Source organism: Pelobates fuscus, chromosome 12 (assembly GCF_036172605.1).
Source record: "Pelobates fuscus isolate aPelFus1 chromosome 12, aPelFus1.pri, whole genome shotgun sequence".
NCBI lineage: Eukaryota > Metazoa > Chordata > Amphibia > Anura > Pelobatidae > Pelobates > Pelobates fuscus.
In genome coordinates this window covers 23,387,593-23,408,395 of record NC_086328.1, presented here as the reverse complement: position 1 = coordinate 23,408,395, position 20,803 = coordinate 23,387,593, and the positions used below count along the sequence as shown (strand labels likewise).

The window sequence follows — 20,803 nt, the reverse complement described above, 5'->3', positions numbered from 1 at the left end:
TGAGACTGCAAGCGATTTCTGTGGTCTGCATGTGCCCTAGGTGCAGACCTCATGCTTCCAGCCCCTGCACTAAACCCACAGGCTTCCCTTTAGAAGATCTGTTGCTAGTCTGCAGCAGGGCTAAAGGCAAAAAAACCCACAAAAAACGGCTTTTGGCTCTTGGAACTACATGACTCAGGCATCCGATGATGGGAATTCCCTTTTCCTGAGATGATGTTGGGGGTAATGGTCTGTTGGTCTGTGGGGCAGTTAATGTTCTTTATTGTAGTAATGTTCTGCTTCCAGTAAGAACAGTTTGTGTTGTATTATTCAAGTAGTGTTGCCGCTGTTTTTAAATGAAATACTGACTTACACTTTCACAGGAATATTATTTCCACTGAAGAACATGTTTTCTGGTCTGCCTGTACAATGATACTTAAAGGAACACTCCAGGCACCACAGCAACCTCTCAATGAAGTTGTTATTGTGCCAGGAGGTCCTGGGCGCAATTTTAATTTAAATGATTAAACCCTTTACAAACTGTTTTACCCAAAGTTATGAAGATGGCACCCATCCACTCTGCCTGCTAGCTTCCAGCGACGTCCAAGGCTTCAAGCCTTGGAAGGGGCAGCACCACTGCCAATCAGGAAGCCTTGGAAGGTGCACCACTGATCAGGTGATAGTGTCACAAGCTTTCTATTCACAAAATTGTCCATACCTTCTCACAAAGTTTTACGAATGGGAAGCTAGTGATAGGCTGAGTGCGTCAGCAGCGCCAAGTGTGAGATTTCCTTATTGACGTGTCCGATGAAGTTGTTATGGTTCCTGAAATGTTCCTTTAGAGGTTGGTAATAGCGCTAGTATTACATATAAATGTTATTGTAATGTAGGTTAGAAAATATGGGTATGTTTGACTCAATTAGAGATTATTGTTTGAGACCTGTGCGGGGTCCTATCATAAGGTAAGCTGTGTACTATGTTTAAAAGCAGAACAGGTGGTAATGATACGATGATACCCCTGAGGACTACAGTAGTATTATCTTATTCTAGACCAGTTGTTCCCAAATTTAATATTTTAGCATTTTTCCAAGGCACCCCAAGTCAAAATGTCTAGGTTGTATATCTGTACAGCATTGCCACATTTGCTGGCGTTATACGCTATAGTGTAATGTACAGTGTTGGTGTTTGAAGGGGTGCTTGTATACATTTATTGTGTTTTAATGTGATGTTTGTGTTTGATTGCAGGGGTGTGTCTGAATGTAATGTTCACTTTTAAATGTGGATGTACATTTGTGTGAAGTATTTGTTTGTATATTATTATTATAGAATATTATATTTTGTATGTAATGCAGGGGTGTGTTTGTGTGTAATATTTGTGTTAGATGCAGGAGTGTGCTTGTATGTTGTGCTGGTGTTTGACTGCTTGGATGTATGCACATACATACATACACAGATGCATACAAGTATAAACAAAAATGAGAACAGGAGAACTCTTTTGGATTTTAAAATGTATTTTAAAAAAATCACCACTTCTACATCAACGTTTCAACCCTTCAGGGTCTTTCTCAAGGGTCGAAACGTTGATGTAGAGGTGGTGAGCCGGCCGACATAACAGGGGCCCGGTCACAGTCTTAAAGGACCGTGGCACTCGACCAGGTCCCTGTTCAGCAGTAATGTTTCCCTGGTGCTATAATCATAGCATCGGGGAAACATTCTGCGGCACCCCTGTGTGCATGTCTGGGGTGCCGCAGCACACAGTTTAGGAACCGCTGTTCTAGACAATGATGATTGATTGTGGTACCATGCTGATAGGATGAGATCAGGATTTTTTTTTTTTAAATGTATTCTAGAGCAGAAGAAGTGGTAGCGTATAATCCTTCAAATCGGGAAAGAGAGCATGAGTGTATTAATTCTAGATTTAGACAAGAGCTCTAGTACGGTGCTGGCAGGGTGGGAGTTTCTCCTAGAACAGGAAAAGCGGTAGCATTAATTTAACAGTAAAGAAAAGAGTATGAGGACTCTAAGGGTTTTTCATTAAAGTGAGAATTCAAAATGAATTTTAAGGCCAGAGAAGCCGAACAGAAGCATATGTGAGTGAGAAAATGCTTCCAGCTCGGCTAGTTTCACCTTAAATTTGAATTTCACGTTGAATTCTAACTTTGCTGAATAACCCTGTATATTTATTCTAGGGAGGAAGTTGGCAGGGATTCTGTGCTGCCAATGTGACAAGAGTAGGTAGAATAGATGCTAATGGTACAGTGCTGTCGGGAGGCAGTATTTTCTCCTACAATAGATGAAGTGGCTATGGTACTCTGCCATGAAGCAGTGAAGGAGTATTTTATTGCTCGGCAGATAGAATAGGTATATACTGTGCTACCATTGAGCTGGAACTGAATGGTAATTGTATTTTATGCTAGTGCAGGCAGATAATAGGGATATGTATATTATGGGGTATTCTATACTAGTGCAGGGCAGGCAGTGTGGGGTATTCTATACTATTGCAGGGCAGATGGTGTGGGGTATTCTATACTAGTGCAGGGCAGATAGTGTGGGGTATTCTATACTAGTGCAGAGCAGATGGTAGGGGTATTCTATACTAGTGTAGGGCAGATAGTGTGGGGTATTCTATACTAGTGCAGGGCAGGGCAGATAGTGTGGGGTATTCTATACTAGTGCAGGGCAGATGGTTTTGGGTATTCTATACTAGTGCAGGGCAGATGGTTTTGGGTATTCTATACTAGTGCAGGGCAGATAGTGTGGGGTATTCTATTCTAGTGCAGGGCAGACGGTGTGGGGTATTCTATTCTAGTGCAGGGCAGATGGTAGGGGTATTCTATTCTAGTGCAGGGCAGATAGTGTGGGGTATTCTATTCTAGTGCAGGGCAGATAGTGTGGGGGTATTCTATACTAGTGCAGGGCAGGCAGTGTGGGGTATTCTAGTGCAGGGCAGATGGTACGGGTATTATTTACTAGTGCAGAGCAGATAGTGTGGGATATTCTATTCTAGTGCAGGGCAGATAGTGTGGGGTATTCTATACTAGTGCAGGGCAGGCAGTGTGGGGTATTATTTACTAGTGCAGAGCAGATAGTGTGGGGTATTCTATTCTAGCGCAGGGCAGATAGTGTGGGGGTATTCTATACTAGTGCAGGGCAGATAGTGTGGGGGTATTCTATACTAGTGCAGGGCAGGGCAGGCAGTGTGGGATATTCTATACTAGTGCAGGGCAGATGGTAGGGGTATTCTATTCTAGTGCAGGGCAGATAGTGTGGGGTATTCTATACTAGTGCAGGGCAGATAGTGTGGGGTATTCTATACTGGTGCAGGGCAAATGGTAGGGGTATTTTAGCACAGGGCAGATAGTGTGGGGTATTCTATTCTAGTGCAGGGCAGATAGTGTGGGTTATTCTATTTTAGTGCAGGGCAGATGGTAGGGGTATTCTATACTAGTGCAGGGCAGGGCAGATAGTGTGGGGTATTCTATACTAGTGCAGGGCAGATGGTAGGGGTATTCTAGCACAGGGCAGATGGTAGGGGTATTCTATACTGGTGCAGGGCAGATGGTAGGGGTATTTTAGCACAGGGCAGATAGTGTGGGGTATTCTATTCTAGTGCAGGGCAGATGGTAGGGGTATTTTAGCACAGGGCAGATGGTAGGAGTATTTTATACTGGTGCAGGGCAAATGGTAGGGGTATTTTAGCACAGGGCAGATAGTGTGGGGTATTCTATTCTAGTGCAGAGCAGATAGTGTGGGGTATTCTATTTTAGTGCAGGGCAGATGGTAGGGGTATTCTATACTAGTGCAGGGCAGGGCAGGGCAGATAGTGTGGGGTATTCTATACTAGTGCAGGGCAGATGGTAGGGGTATTTTAGCACAGGGCAGATGGTAGGGGAATTCTATACTGGTGCAGGGCAGATGGTAGGGGTATTCTAGCACAGGGCAGATAGTGTGGGGTATTCTATTCTAGTGCAGGGCAGATGGTAGGGGTATTCTATACTGGTGCAGGGCAAATGGTAGGGGTATTTTAGCACAGGGCAGATAGTGTGGGGTATTCTATTCTAGTGCAGGGCAGATAGTGTGGGGTATTCTATACTAGTGCAGGGCAGATAGTGTGGGGTATTCTATACTGGTGCAGGGCAGATGGTAGGAGTATTCTATTCTAGTGCAGGGCAGATAGTGTGGGGTATTCTATACTGGTGCAGGGCAGATGGTAGGGGTATTCTATACTAGTGCAGGGCAGATGGTTGGGGTATTCTATTCTAGTGCAGGGCAGATAGTGTGGGGTATTCTATTTTAGCACAGGGCAGATAGTGTGGGGTATTCTATACTAGTGCAGGGCAGATGGTAGAATAGTGTGGGGTATTCTAGCACAGGGGAGATAATGTGGGGTATTCTATTCTAGTGCAGGGCAGATAATGTGGGGTATTCTATTCTAGTCCAGGGCAGATAATGTGGGGTATTCTATTCTAGTGCAGGGCAGATAATGTGGGGTATTCTATTCTAGTGCAGGGCAGATAGCAGAAGTACACCCTGTAATTAGCACTGGACTGCTAATGTATTTTCATTGTGAAATGCCTTCTTACTGATTTGGAAGCCATTGCTTAGGACATTCGTTTTCACACATTTCAGTTATTGTGAATACAGCAATAGTAACCTAGAATTCACGTCATCATTTGACGTCACAAGTGTGTGCCTGGTCTGTGTACATGACGTAGTTAGTGTGCGCCGGAAGCAGCTGTCTGGGGCTGTCAGGCACGTTGATTGTGGGTGATTTGCAGCCATGTGTGAAGTAGAAGACGATTACAGCGGGGATCTGCGGGAAAGGGAGAAGAGGTGAGGAGAGACAAGGATTCTGAGAGAAATAAACTGCCCATGTCTCAGTGCACCTAAAGCAGCCCTTTGTATTTCTCTCAGTATTATTAAGAGTTTAAACGCAGGTCCTATTATTCTAGTTTAGGGCTTGGCAGATGAACTTGGTCCTAGCAGAAGGACCCAAAATATAGACGGCAGCTGACAAACAACATCCTGGCACTCAATGTTACCCTCCACTCTGTCCACACACTACAACTATAGCAAACTGATCAACCACAACCCTTAAAGGACCACTATAGGCACCCAGACCACTTCAGCTTATTGAAGTGGTCTGGGTGCTAGGTCCACCTAGGATTAACCCTTTCTGCTGTAAACATAGCAGTTTCAGAGAAACTTTAGGGTTAATCCAGCCTCTAGTGGCATGTCAGACATGTCATGTGTCCTTAAGGGGTTAAAGACACTTCGGTCTTCTGAGGGTGTAAAGCAGCGCTTGCACCACTAGCCAGGGATTCCCATTGTGTGTTTAAATAGATTAAAATTGTTTCACCATCACTTCACCACAATGCACAGTTTGCTTATTGTTGTCCTTATCGTTTACTTACATTCCATTCTTTACCACAGGTCTTTCTAACCCATTCTAAACATTGTTATAAGTGTTTTAGATATTTTAAATCATGAAAACCCTTATCGAAATGTATTATCGTTTTAAAATGTGTGATATATATATAAAACCACTCAAATCTTGCACTCGAGGACTTCACTGTTTTTCTGCCTGGTGCAACGTTAAGCATTAAGACGACTACAGGTACTTTGTAGCCAAATACTGCAACTTGTTTATTCTCAACGTTTCAGTTAGACAATGCCAACCTTCTTCAGTACAAAGAAAGGTTACCATTGTCTAACAGAAACATTGACAATAAACAAGTTGCAGTATTTGGCTACAAAGTCCCTGGAGTGCTGTTTTTTTATTAAGTATACATACACACATGTGTAAGCGAAAATTATAGATTGATGTAGGTTACTTGTTCTCTTCCTATTAAAAAAACGTAAAATAAGCCACTGATATTGCCTATTGTCATTGCTGTGCTTCTGTTGTTCAGGCTGGGTCAAAAATGCATGAAGTGCAAGGAAGGTTCTGCTGTTCTGATCATTCGAGTAGGAGATGCCTTTTGCAAGTAAGATCTTTACTGTTATTTGTGGCGTCCTGCATGGATAAAAGTGTGTAGTTTTGCAGTTTTTGGGTAACTTGTGGCTTCTGCATTTTTTTGCTGATACTATCGTAGTTTAGCAGAAGATATGGTATCATAACAAAGGTTCTGAACTAAATACATAATAACCAAATATAACTTGCACATTGATGGGCAGTATACCAAATGCGTTGCCTTGTACTAGATTTCAAATGCAGCAGGAAGGAAATCAGTTGTGAATCCTGCAGCATTTGAATTCTACATACTGAATGGCAGAACATTTCATGTGATGGCCATGAAGCAAGAGATTATGACCTGGGGCTGTGGGATGGCATGAAGGCACACACTAATGGGGAGGTTATGTTTTCAGTATAGTATAGGGGTGTATATAAAAAAATACCCCTTTCTGTCTCATTAGAGATATTTTTGCCAGAAGCTCAAGGAAGCAGGCTGAAGGGTCAGTGTTAGGACCCGCTTAGGGGGGTCTGCCTTGACGTTGGCAGGCGGGCCTTACCTCCAATGGCCATTGGAGCAACTAAATGACCTCCATTTGTCTAAATATACATAGGGATTAAGGAGAAAGCGCAAGTAACATTTTCTTTACTTTGGTTTTTCCTATAGTGCAAGGATGGTGATTGCATCTGTGCAGTTATTTCCTGTAATAATGCACAGTTTTCCAGTATGCATTACAGTGGTCAGTATGTTGGATGAGTTTTAGTCTTATCGTTATTAAAATAATAAAAAATACAAATAAAGTAAAAGTACCTTACCATAGATTAAAGCGCCACTGTCATGCTGAAGTTACCTTTCTCCTATAGTTTCCTCTCGACTTCCTCTCTCAGAATCTGTTTTATTTTTTTCTTCCTTTCTGATCTAGCTTTCTTTAAAACATGAGATAAAGTAGGGACTACTTTACCCCATGTATATTTACTATACCTGACATTTTCTGACACGAGGAGCTTAAATCCGCTTCATTTACTGTGGTCAAAGAGTGGCACATTTCCTCTATGTTATCGCATGATCTCTATTCCCCATTCCCGAACGTTCTATCATTTAGACTAGGACGCCGGTGAAATGATCGCATTTTGTCCTAACAGAATGAGTACAGTTTGTTAATTTGTGTTAGGACAAAATTCAGGCAATATTTTCAGAGAGTAAAATTCCGATCCGTGGCTTCGCTGCATCTTGCAGCAGTTTAGTAGATAACCCCCTAATACCAACAAGGATTAGGGAGCTATCTCCTAATAAGCGGAAAGATCAAAATTGGTCTTTCAGCCAACTTTACTAATACCAAGTAAAAATTGCTTAGTATTTGTATATACAGGAGTTTAAAATCTCCCTTCTGCTGTGTAAGAAAAAAACAAAAACAAAAAAAACCTCCAGCCATCCCATGAAGGGGACCCCTATTCACCGGAGGGAGGTTACTAGGGGGTTTGGGAACAGGTTTCACTTTATTGGATGGGGGAGGGTTTATTTATTTATTTAACAATAGTGAGCAGCCACTGGCTCACTGTTTAGTATACATGACGGCACCGCGAGTAGAGGCCGAAGGGAGATTTTAACCTCCCTAATGCTAATATGGGGGTCATATTGACCCCCGTATATTGGGGGAAGCATGGGGAGGGGGTTTAGGAAGTAGCGGGGAGCACAGCTCCCTGACGCTTCTATTGTTCTATTTTACAAGAAGGGAGCCGTGAGCCAGTAGCTCCCTCCTTGTAATTAGCAAACGAACAAAGACTGAATTGCAATTCTATCTTTGGTCGCTCTTTGTAATTTCTATTCATGAACCAATAGCCGAATTTCCCATCCTAATTTCAGACAAAAGCAATTGCCCAAGTCTGCAATTGGACATGCATGGGAATTTCACAGTGCTATCTAGTGTGGGCAGATGATGTGTCCCGCAGGGCCCACATCTACTTCTAGTTGGTGCGATTATTCGCAAATGAATGAAACGCAAAATAGCTGTCAGTCTCCCTTGGTCTGGTGCTCCATGCAAGATCTCACCTTGTGGAGTTTCATTGATCATGAGAACGGTGAGGAATCAGCCCAGAACTACACGGGAGAATCTTGTTAATGATCTCATAGTCATTAAGAAAACAATTGGTAACACACTACGCCGTGAAGGACTGAAATCCTGCAGCGCCCACAAGGTCCCCCTGCTCAAGAAAGCACATGTACAGGCCCGTCTGAAGTTTGCCAATGAACATCTGAATGATTCAGAGGAGAACTGGGTGAAAGTGTTGTGGTCAGATGAGACCAAAATCAAGCTCTTTGTCATTAACTCAACTCGCCTTGTTTGGAGGAGGAGCACTGCCTATGACCCCAAGAACATCATCCCCACCATCAAACATGGAGGTGGAAACATTATGCTTTGGGTGTGTTTTTCTGTTAAGGGGACAGGACAACAGCACCGTTTTAGAGGGACGATGGACCGGTCCATGTACCGTCAAATCTTGGTGATAAACTCCTCCACTCAGTCAGGGCATTGAAAATGGGTTGTGGATGGGTATTCCAGCATGACAATAACCCAAAACACACAGTGAAGGCAACAAAACATTGGCTCAAGAAGAAGCACATTAAGGTCCTGGAGTGGCCTAGCCAGTCTCCAGACCTTAATCCCATAGAAAATCTGTGGATGGAACTTAGGGTATGACCAAACCTTAATGACTTGGAGAGGATCTGCAAAGAGGAGTGGGACAAAATCTCTCCTGAGATGTGTGCAAACCTGGTGGCCAACTACCAAGAAACGTCTGACCTTTGTGATTTGCCAACAAGGGTTTTGCCACCAAGTACTAAGTCGAAGGGATCAAATACTTATTTCACTCATTGACATGCAAATCAGTTTATAACTTTTTTTGTTATGTGTTTTTCTGGATTTTTGTTGTTGTTGTTGTTATTCTGTCTCTCACTGTTAAAATACACCTACCATTAAAATTATAGACTGATCATTTCTTTGCCAGTGGGCAAACGTTCAAAATCAGCAGGGGATCAAATACTTTTTTCCCTCACTGTAGATCAAGGCAAGAAAATATAAAGGTAAAAAAAAGTTGGAATGCAGGACCTAGAGGCTTTTGGGGATGACTAAGGGGATAATAAAATGTAGTGAAGGAGGGTAGTTAAAAAAAAATAAATAAGAGGATGTCTTACGTGTTAAGTTCTATATATTGTTATGAGATCTCATGCTACACTAGAACACCCGCCTTGTACGGTCTACACATACACCGAGCACTTCGGTAGCGTTATGCTTAGCGGTATAACCATCCTCACAAGCGACACTGATCACAATGACCTATATTGTACCCTAATACCCATTGCAGCAATCACACGCCACACTCCAAATAATTCTTTTGCAAGCAGGGAACTAAATTCACAGGCATCACCTTTATTAGAAAGCGCAGAACAGGAGTAGTATGGTCTATAGTATAGCGCATATAAGACATGCTCCTGCTTGACACAAATTACATATGTACGCTTCCTAACCAACACGCAGGTTAGACAGAAACCTTCTTATATGCCTATACATATCTTGTTTGCCTATAAACCTAATCAGTGACAGGTTTTATTAACGGGTTTTGTTATCGTGTTTTATTAGCATAACTTAGACTGCCTCTATAGTGAAATTTTGTTTTAAAGCTGTTAAACCTTATAAGCTCCTGACGTTAACTGAAATGTCTATCCTACCTTTTTCGTAACTATCAGCCTGACTGAAACTAATGTTGTAGACATTTATATCTAGCCTGTCTCCTTTTAAAAAATTGTGCTGTCAATGTTCGCCATGAAACTGTTTATTCTTTGTTATGCCATCGACTTGTATCTGCTGTCGTGGCGATATAAGCATGTCTGTCAATCTAAGCACTACAAAAATAAAGAATTAAAAAAAAAAAAAGAAAACTCTAGTGTATTACACAGCACCTCAGTGTTTTATATATATATATATATATATATATATAGTAAAATAAAAAATGTGGAATTTATGCAAAGCAAAACTCAAAAAAAAAAAAATAAATAAGAATAATTAGATGCAGCCATGACAATGACGCTTTAAAACTATGCAATGTAAATCTATACGTATACATTTTTTTGGTGTGTTCCAATATTTTGCATATACAATGTATCCTCTGCTCATTTCATTTTAGATCCTGCTTCAAGGAATACTTTGTGCACAAGTTCCGGGCTACGCTGGGCAAGAACAGAGTAGTATATCCAGGAGAGAAGGTACAGAGCTGGATGAGAGGCAGAGGGCATGGGGTTACTTTAGAGGTTGTGGTGAATACAGCACAGCCTTAAAAATAATAAATAAGTAGCAGTGCCAGATCCACCATAATTGGCCCTGGGAAATGATGAGTAGTGACCAAGTGGTGCTGAGTGGTTCTTCTGCTAGATTAGAACTTATACAAAAATATAAAAAATAAAACACACTTAATATCAAATGCATGCTAATATTGTGACATGAATGAATCTGCAATAAACGGAGCATAAAACAGGCACAAAGTTAAAACTTTGTTACACAGTTGCAGCAAGTAGCACGTTCTATGTTATTTGAGAGAAAATGGTGTTTTCAAAGGAACACACAGTGTATAAGGAAACTTTATACTCTTTCAGGGTTATTTACAAAACTCCGAATTTTGTGAACGAAACGGTTACACCAACCCTTTTTGTTTTCTTTGAAAATGCCCTATTGGTCATTATTCTTTAGTCCCTCCCACCCCCAAAAAAAGACTATTAAAAAGGTTTTTTTTTTTTTTTTTTTTAATTCTTTATTTTTGGTGTGCAGGTGAGTACATACGATTTACATACGCCACAACAGCGTGCATTTATATTGAAACATATATGAGTGAAACAGTGGCAGAGAGAAATGGCACAACATTTTTTTTTTTTTTTTTTTTTTTTTAAAGAGCATAGTGATAAGTTAGGCAGTAATGAATGAACTACAATAAACAGATTGCTAAATAACTTGTCTGTTTCAGCGTACCTTGTAGGTACCGACAGGTAATTCTGTTACTTGGTTGAAAGGTAACTTCGCTGGTATATCTAGACAACTATATTTGGGTAACCTAGAGTGTCACAAGTGTAGTCTAACTTATTGTGTACTTATACCGTTAATTTTCAAGAGAGGCTTGGATAAAAATAGGTTGTAATTAAAGAAAACAGAACAGAAATGCTAAACGTTTTAACCTCGTTATATTGCTTGTTTTAGCATGGACGTAAAGTAAGCTAGCATGTCAAAATACATTCCAGTATAACCCCTGACCTATTCTACGCATTAAACCAGGGATAATGCAGAGCTTGGATTATATTTGTTAGAGTGTAGTTACAGTTAGTTCTCCGCTTACGCTGAGGCCGTTCTTAGTGAAAGGCATGCTTAAAAGAAAAGAGAGAAATAAAAAAGGAAGGTCGATCTCGTGTATCATAAATGCTGCACCTTTTTGGCTCTAGAAGGTGAATGAACTATAATGGGAAAGCTCAGGTATCAAAGAAAGCTTGCCCATTTCTCATTCCCCTCTCTATAACCAGAGCGTCTTCAGTAGCTAATGTGAGTTATGGTTAAGGCTATACTTGAGAGGCTAAACATTCAAACATTTAAGATTAAAAAGGTTTTTAAGTCGTCACTTTCCTTAAGCCATCACCAGGCAGAGTTCTGAGAGCTCCATGGGACGTCACAGAATTCAGGCAGAGGTTCAGTCAAAGACTTCTTGTAGAGTAGCCTTTGATTGAACCATTTAACTGGCTCCAAGCACATGCACACACTCTGAGCCAGTGAAGGGAGATGGAGTGGGGAGGAAGGGTTGGAAAAAAATAAATTGGGGTGCGGATAGGGAAGATGGAGGGATGCAGTGAAGGAGGGAGTGGAGTCTCAAGATTTTCTTCATAGGTTCTACCTGCAAGGGAAAAGTAGAGAATGTCTGTCGCCAGCGTGCAGAGTGCACTGATGACAGACGTAAAATATGCACAGAATTGACATTAGACATCCTGGAAAAGAGTTCCAGGCTCCCAAAATCATGTGTGAATAGTTGTAAATAGCCCCCCCACACACAATTGCTTCTATTAAACATTTACATAAAATGAATACATACATCTCATCAGCTAATACCATGATTATATCCATAACAATCATAGAGTATACCTTGATGGGTTTCTCTAATAAATCCTCACTGTTAGAACTGATAGAGTCCCAATGAAGAAAAAATGAATTCCTGGACACTTTCTATCAGACCCACTGGAAGGCTAGAATTTCCGTGAGTAAATGTTAAACTCTGTTTTTTTTTGTTTTTTTATAAACCATTGGTCTTCCGCTCTGTATCTCTCAGGTTCTCTTGGCATATTCAGGAGGTCCGTCTTCAAGTGCAGTGATCCAACAGGTGCAAGAGGTATAGTGCCAAGTTCTTCATTCCTAAATTCTAGATCACTGGTTACTGATTTGATGACTATTGTCCCTGAAAAGCTCTCAATTAGCCTCTGTTAGGATCTGTGATTTATTTTTATTTTTTTTCGAACACTATAATGGACATTATGTAACTTTCTGTTGCAGGGCTTGGGTCGAGATGCTCCTAAAAAATTACGTTTTGTCCCTGGGATCGTCTTCATTGATGGTAATTTTACCTTTCCACCCTTAACGAGCATTGCATGTGGGGCTTCTCACTAATGATTGGGCAGTAACCACTTTGGTGTTCTCTGGTAAATGCAGAAGGAGCAGTGTCTGGTCAGAGCTGGGTGGAACGAGAGGAAACCGTCTCCAACGTGCGGCATGTTCTTGAAGACACCGGATTTCCATTTCACATAGTGAGGCTGGAAGAGGTAAGGACTGTTTATTATCAATGTGTTATTATTTTCAGAGATCTCTATTGTAAAGAGGCAGTAATGCTAAAAGAACATTGCCATATGTGTTTATGTTGTGTTGGTGTCTCTCCCATCATATTTGTTGTTGTTATTCAAGTGACAAGTCTGCACAAAGAATAAATGTAAATCTGTATTTAATCTGTGCTTAACCTGTAAACCTGTCCGTATCGTACTGCATCTGTGTCTGCACAGTTTGCTGGGAAGGAGCTGACTAGCTCTGTACAGCGTCGGTTTACTCCTACTTTATGTTGTGTATTTTTCCTACGCCTGACTATTGTGACAATAGGTTGTACATTAAAGGACCACTCTAGTGCCAGGAAAACATACTCGTTTTCCTGGCACTATAGTGCCCTGTGGGTGCCCCCACCTTCCGGGTCCCCCTCCCGCCCGGCTCTGGAAAGGGGAAAAGGGGTAAAACTTACCTTTTTCCAGCGCTGGGCGGGGAGATCTCTGCTTCCGATCCTCCTCCGTTCCACCCCGTCGGCTGAATGCGCACGCGCGGCAAGAGCTGCGCGCGCATTCAGCCGGTCGCATAGGAAAGCATTATCAATGCTTTCCTATGGACGCTTGCGTGCTCTCACTGTGATTTTCACAGTGAGAATCACGCAAGCGCCTCTAGCGGCTGACAATGAGACAGCCAATAGAGGATTTGGGGGAAGGCTTAACCCATTAATAAACATAGCAGTTTCTCTGAAACTGCTATGTTTATAAAAAAAATGGGTTAACCCTAGCTGGACCTGGCACCCAGACCACTTCATTAAGCTGAAGTGGTCTGGGTGCCTAGAGTGGTCCTTTAAGGCAAACTTCCCTTCTTTTGTCAAGCGGACAAAAAAGGATGAATCTTGCCTTAAGCTTCACCCTTTGTCAAGATAGCCAAACACACAAGATGAAATAGTCCCTACTTTGTCTTGTGTTTTTAAAGAGAAATAGATCAGGAATGAAGAAAAGAGGAGGAAACAATAGGAGAAATAAAAGTTTGAGGTGGTGGAGCCACTTTAAGTAGTTGTGACACCAGACACCAGATATCTTGGATGGCAAGAAAAATATAATATAAAATATCTCTCTATCTGTCTCTTGGCAAGCACTTACTTTTTGGTTACCTGGAGAGTTCATAAATGGGCATATTTACAGATGTAAACTAAAATCCTTTGTCCAAGAATAAAATGTTCTCATTACGTTTACAAATGATTTGTCTTTTAGTATACGATTTATACCGCTATTAGGTGGGAAAGACCAACATGTCTTATTTGCTTAAATGATTTATACTGATCTGACCATTCTAAATTAGTGTAAAATCGATTCCTCTTTGGGATGACAGTTTGTTTTTGCGTCATTACACCAAGACTCTTGCGGTTAATTTTGGGTACCGGTAATTCAAAAACAATTTAATGTTGGAAATCCATTTAAATTCCAGACAATTCACTTTCTTGAATTAATTGGGTTCTTTATTTTTATATATTAACAGAGTAGATAGACTGAAGGATCCATGTATAATGTGGTTACACAGATTGAAGGTCACTATTGAGGGATTTCTATAGTATCCAATCCATAAACCCTTGCTACAACGTAAGCTCTGCTTCCATGGGAATATGTTAGGAATAGGGTCCCCTACATCACGCTGTTGACATTTGTATTAAAACACACTTAATATCAAATGCATGCTAAAATAGTGCATTGGATGAAATTGCAATCAATTGTGAAAAAAACAGGCAGAATTTTAAAATGTTGTCACTAGGGGGCAAACTTTTCACAGACTCCAAATGCAGAAAATAAATGTCAATTTGGTGTGATTGTGCTTACTGTAGTGCTGGGGTGTCCAAACAGTACACTTACAACTGCTATTCAACTACACCTCTCACAATGCTTTATTTTTTTATTGTATTTTTTATTTTTTTGCTGGGTTCTACCTTCAGGCTATCCCTACTGTAGACCAAAGGCAACTATCACTATTGTATCTGGGCATGTGTGTCTCTGATATTGACTTTTCTCTGTGCCAGTTACACCTATCAGAGTGTAGCGAATTGAGAATGGATGCTAAAGTTACTGTTTAAAGTGTTGATCCCATGAAATAATTGCCTCTTTGGAGTGAAGAAAGATTTCCCCCCCTCCCTCCCCCTCCTCCCCCCCCCTCCCTCTATATAAATAGGACAATTACAAATAAACTTACGGGAACAATAGGTTGCAGAGGACCCTGCTCAATCAAGCTTACATTCTATATTGATAAATAAATAGCAGGATATTGTGAATGAAAGCTGCATCTTATGCATTTAGATCTTTTAAAGGTGCCGTTGTCCTGAACACGCAGGTGGTGGGGTGGTATAGTCACTTTGGATCCCATTAACGATATTTAAATCCATGTAATGTGTGTATTCTAAGCAGTATTTACAATGAGGAAATTCTAGCATTAATGCATAAAACAAAAAAAAAGGAATGGTTAGCATTGTGCGGATATTTTCAAACAGAAAGCCATTAACTTGACCTGTGCTCCATGTTTGAGCCATTCCAATTGACTTTGATAAGGTATGCTGGTAAAAGTTACATGGGAGAGCTTTAGGACTCTTTTCTTAGCTGGATGAACTTCGGTTCTATTGTAATAGAGAAACAACAGTCTTGAGAAGGCAAAGACAGGTCAAATAATAAACAGAGACATCAGTTGGTGTAACTAGTCCTTGAACACAGCACTAAATGGAATGACACTGACCCAGTTTTCTTATCTCCATGTAGTAGCTGGTAAGGCATCTGGAGGTATAACTGTAATTTTATCACATGACAGGAGGCTTCCTATTTTGCATTTCTCTCTTTACTAAACTCCACAGCAGTAAAGAAAGTGAAACATTTAACCAATGAAAAATGCAATAGGGAGTAGGAAGTTCCCAACAATTAGGCTCCTCCCCCTCTTTCTTTACTGCTCCATCGCAGACAGGTCAGAGCTTTTAGCTCCCCTTTTATATGTCTATATATATATATATTGAATTCATTGATTTTAATGCATATTACTATTATTTGTTGGGGATTATTATTTTAAGCTTGTAGTCACCTCTACTGTTTGAAAAACGTTCATACATTTATTTGCTTATTCTGGTAAAAAATTGTTACTAAGAGTTTATTTTTTATTCTTTTCCCCACTGTTCATGGTGTTATTTTACCCTGTAAGACTATTATTTGTATTTCTATATTTTGTAGTTTGGGGGGACTTCCCCTTGGCAACCACCCTGCTCGTTTGCCTTTATTTTACTTCTTCATGAGGTAATCTCATTCTCTGCTCGGCTCCCGCCCAGCCCCCTTTTCTTCCCGCCCGCGGGAAGAACCGGCCGCATAGCCTCCTTCCCGCCCGCGGGAGGACTCTGCCGCATAGCCTCCTTCCCGCCCGCGGGAGGACTCGACCGCACGACGCTTTTTCCTCCTCCGTCGGTCACCTTATCCCCTATCCCAGTCTTTCAGCCGCTTAGTCGGCTCTGTCATTGCGCGGCTCCCACCCCCACCGGCATTCTCGCGGCGGCCATTTGCAATCTCGCGCCTCGCGAGATTACGGCCGCCATTTTGAGTATCCACTCAGTTCGGCGAGTCTGCGACCAGAGACAGTCCGGTTAACCTCTAGAGGTCAGTCTTTTTTGCTAAAAATAAATTGCTGTATCTAGGCACTTAAGGGATCATAACCCTGTGCCTGTTAAGGGTTGTAACGGATCACCTGGCACCCCGACTGAGTACCTCCGTTAATGGATGCTCCTAGCGCTTCCTGAGGACTCCAAGCACTCTGGCAGACACCACAATCACCGAATCCGAGAAACCTTTAAATTCTCCCAAGCGTATGAATGCTGTAGACCATTGAATAGGAACCATATGAATAGGCTTGTACTCCTAGCAGTCAACTGGAACAGCATACATTAAATCCTTCCCCCAATAATGAGACGACACATCACTTTGAGGGTAAAACAGGAACTCTGGACTGGCTCATCCAGCCTGGCTTTTATTACACTTGTACACTTACAGGCCACACCCAGGGGGAGGCATAAAATCACCAATCACACATCTGGTGCAACCCACACATTCCCTCCCCTCAGATAAACAGTTAAACCAATTATTACATACAATAAAAATACAGTTTTCACATACACACTGTAACTTTAAAACCATACATCCAATTTCAGTTGCATATTCAGACTCAGCATACATCAAACATAAACACTTCCAAAAATCAGCCAAATCCCTCCAGTGGATCAAAAGTTAGCTGGAAGTCCTTTATGACCGACCGCAAGCACAATTTCCTGCCCAAAACAGTTCCATAGATTTGGGCTGTGCGGTCGGTCAATTTCATGCGAAAAAATGACTAAGTCCCATTTCGAACGGGACTTAGTCTCTGGAGCTGCAAGTTCCGTATGGGAGAAGGTAAGGGTCAGCGGTGTTCGGCAGAATGTGTAGCCGATTTTAGTTCCACAGAATCTTTAACATACACCGCTGACCGCATTCGAATGACCAAAATGGCCGCCGCCACGTGTTCGGCTGCCGAATGGCGGCCACCCAGCGCTCGGCAATTAACCTGCAGTAACCTCACAGCCTGGGAGGTAAATTGCCTGCACACTTTAACTTCTGGGTGGTCCGCCTGTGTGGTACTTGGTTCAGTAAGCCCTATTTACTGAACCAAGTGGGGGAAAGCCAGGAACCAGTTATTTTACAGGTCTGGGGACATAGTCTTAAAGGGACATTGTTCACCAAAGTTACAAGATGTCCCCAGCCGGTTCTTAAAGGGCCATACACACCAAATAAAAGTCCATACGTTTTCAGGGGCCATAGTCTTAAAGGGTATTGTTACCCAAAGTCTCAATATGTCCCCAGACAGTTCTTAAAGGGCCAGCAGCAGTACAATAAAATACCATTCGCTGTGCTTAAAGGGCCAGTAGCCGCCATATAAAGTACAATATGCCCCAAATAACCCAGGGGCCATAGTCAGTAGGTAGGAGGCTAGCAAACAGGCTTCTCCAGGGCCCAGTGGCGAGGTTGGTTTCGCCACAAGGGTGCTGCCCTATTTTGTGCTGCTTGTGGAGGTCGCCTTGTGGCCACCTCTGTGATCCTGGGTGAGGCCCAGAAATACTAAAGCCCAATAGTGTGGTGTCATTTATATTCTCAATATTATTACTGTATTTTGCTATTACTGTTTTGGTACGATTACCCTTTGCCTGACTAGGCAGCTTAGATCCTGCTGGGATCTTAATCACACCTTATAATCAGACTCTGCTGGAGTCCACAGTACCATCACCACCACACACCCTGCTGGGGTTTTTACTCTATACTTGGAGTACATATATATATATTACACACTACGGTACCCTGTTGGGGCCGACACAGTGTTATTCATATATAAAAAATATACAGCTGAACTGACCTCTAATTAATTTTTCTAATTAAATTTTTCTAATTAAATTTTTCTAATATTCCCTGTGCCAGAAAATTTATTAACCTCAATATGGAAGCTGCTCAAAATACAGCAGACCTCCAAACAATGATTAATGAGGCGGTAGCAGCCTCCATGGAGAAAGCTCTCTCCTTAATGATGGCCTCTAATGCCGAGAAGAGGAAACCATCAAAAACCCACCGACCCCGACACGATTCGGATTCCGAGGATTCGGAACCACATACGAGCCAAGAACCCTCCACCGGCAAACGCCACTGGAAGGGGGAAAAGGGCCGACAGAACCCGGCCAAGGGTAAGACCCCTGCAAAAAAGCTTAAGCCCTTAAAGGACACTACCCCGCCCCCGCCACCTGATTACTCCTCGGATGAGGAGGATGCAAACAAAAAATCCTTGGCAATTATAGATGAATGGCAGGCGGAGGGATCAGACTCCTACGAGGACCCATGGGGCTCCGAGTCCGAATCCCAACATAAACTCGTAACACACAAGTTACTGGGAGACTCCCAACTTCAGGACACCATGGATAACCCGCAGGAAGACGAAGACGCCATTTTTGACCAATCAGGTCAGAAGCTGTTTGATCCGAGGAACCTAAGACATCCTCGTTCAGGGGACTGGACACCCCCAGATCATCTTGCAAAGTTCATGCACCTTTGGCTGAGGAAATCCATGGACAAGACGGTCCGCAACCGACTTCGGTCCGAATGTCCAAGACCTTCTCTACCCGACCACGTGGCAGAGACACCAGAATTTGACCAGGTGATGACCACCTTCATGTCCCGAGGTGGCCGGGACCCATGCAAAGGCGTGGAGAAGGGCTTCAGAGCAGTCCAGGACAAACTGCTAGACGCAGTAGGACCGCTTTCCAGGATCATGTACCTGGCGGACGATGCCCTCACAAAGGCAGACCAGTTTGACGCGACCATGGTTCGCGAATGGGCTCATGATGTTCGGGAGTGGGCACAAAGATGTTTTTGCTTTGTGGGTAACATGAATACAGCCCTCTCCTCCGAGCGGCGCAAGGCAGCACTACTCCGTATCGACGGAAAGTTGGTGGAATTGGGCACCAAGGAGTTAGGTCCTCTGGCACAGGGCAAACTGTTTGGCGATCCTTTCCTCAAGGACTTGAACAAACACGTAAATATCTTTACCTCCCTGAACAAGGCTCAGTCCTCCATGAGGAGAGTATTTAGACAAACCCCCAACAGGGGTGTTTTTGGACGGGCTGGCCGCCAAAGGGGCCGTGCTGCCAGCCGATTCTGGCCTTCAGGCCCCCGTAACTCAAGACCTCACTCTTTCTACCCGGTGGTGGGATACAGACAACAATCCTCATATACCCGAGGAGCGGATAGAGGCCGTGGACCACGTACACGAGGCAGAGCACGTTTCTCCACAGGTAAGCAATCACCTAACTCATTACCTTACTCTCCGTCCAGCAGGTCGCATATCTTTGTTCTTTCAGGAATGGCAGACCATCTCCACAGACGCGTGGATCCTACAAACGGTTCAAGGGTACATCATCGATTTCACGTCGCACCCACGACAAACAGTCACACCGCACCCGATCAAATGCTCGACAGAAGATACCAAACTCATACACAATGAGTTAGTGGAACTTCGATCGAAAGGCGCAATAGAACCGGCCTCCGGACCTCACGTTTTTTTCAGCAACATATTCCTAGTAAAGAAGAAATCAGGGGAGTTTCGACCCGTCATAAACTTGAAAAGACTCAACGAGTACGTCACGTACAGACACTTCAAGATGGAAGGCATACATCTCCTGAGAGACCTACTACAGGACAAAGATTGGTTCACGAGGCTGGACCTAAAAGACGCATACCTCTCAGTACCCGTCCATCTTTCCTGTCGAGAATTCCTACGATTCCACTGGCAAGATCGCCCCTGGCAATTCACATGCCTCACATTCGGCCTCAGCTCGGCTCCATGGTGCTTCACCAAATTACTGAAGCCGGTAGTCGCTCATCTTCGCGCACAAGGAATTCGTTGCATTATATACCTGGACGACCTCCTACTGTTCTGTTCCGACAAGTCCAGACTGACGCAACACACGAACTATACCACAAACCTACTATCATCCCTGGGTTTCGTTGTGAACTTTCGCAAGTCAGCCATGTCACCATCCCAAACGGTACAATTTCTAGGATTCGAGATAGACTCCACCACGAGCACCCTACGGCTACCTGCCTCAAAGATCTCGACCATTCGCAAAGAACTGCGCAAGACCATCCGCGCCCACACCATTCCACTCCGCACCCTCGCTCGAATAGTGGGACTACTCTCAGCCTCCATACAGGCGATCTTTCCGGGACCACTCCACTACAGGGCAATGCAACGCCTCAAAGCATCCTTCCTCAGACACAACCCATCCTACGACCAACCAATCCCGGTCACGGAGGAGGTCAGGGACGAGCTCAGATGGTGGCTGGACAGCATGGAAGCATGGAACGGTTGGGCCATCTTCGGGAGCACGCCCGACTTAGTCCTGGAATCGGACGCCAGCCTCTGGGGATGGGGCGCCACAAGCGCAGGCACATCAACAGGCGGGACCTGGACCTCC

The 20,803-nt window shown here is 43.0% G+C and overlaps 1 protein-coding gene across 1 annotated transcript in view; it reads left to right on the top strand.

Moving 5' to 3' along the window:
- The first annotated feature begins 4,700 nt into the window (after positions 1-4,700).
- Positions 4,701-20,803, top strand: part of CTU2 (cytosolic thiouridylase subunit 2) — a 34,308-nt gene continuing 18,205 nt past the window's right edge. The window contains exons 1-6 of the mRNA XM_063437633.1: positions 4,701-4,812; positions 5,892-5,966; positions 10,115-10,193; positions 12,287-12,346; positions 12,508-12,568; positions 12,664-12,773. Coding sequence (XP_063293703.1) covers positions 4,760-4,812; positions 5,892-5,966; positions 10,115-10,193; positions 12,287-12,346; positions 12,508-12,568; positions 12,664-12,773 — 438 coding nt within the window. The 5' untranslated portion in view covers positions 4,701-4,759. The remainder of the gene's footprint in view (positions 4,813-5,891; positions 5,967-10,114; positions 10,194-12,286; positions 12,347-12,507; positions 12,569-12,663; positions 12,774-20,803) is intronic.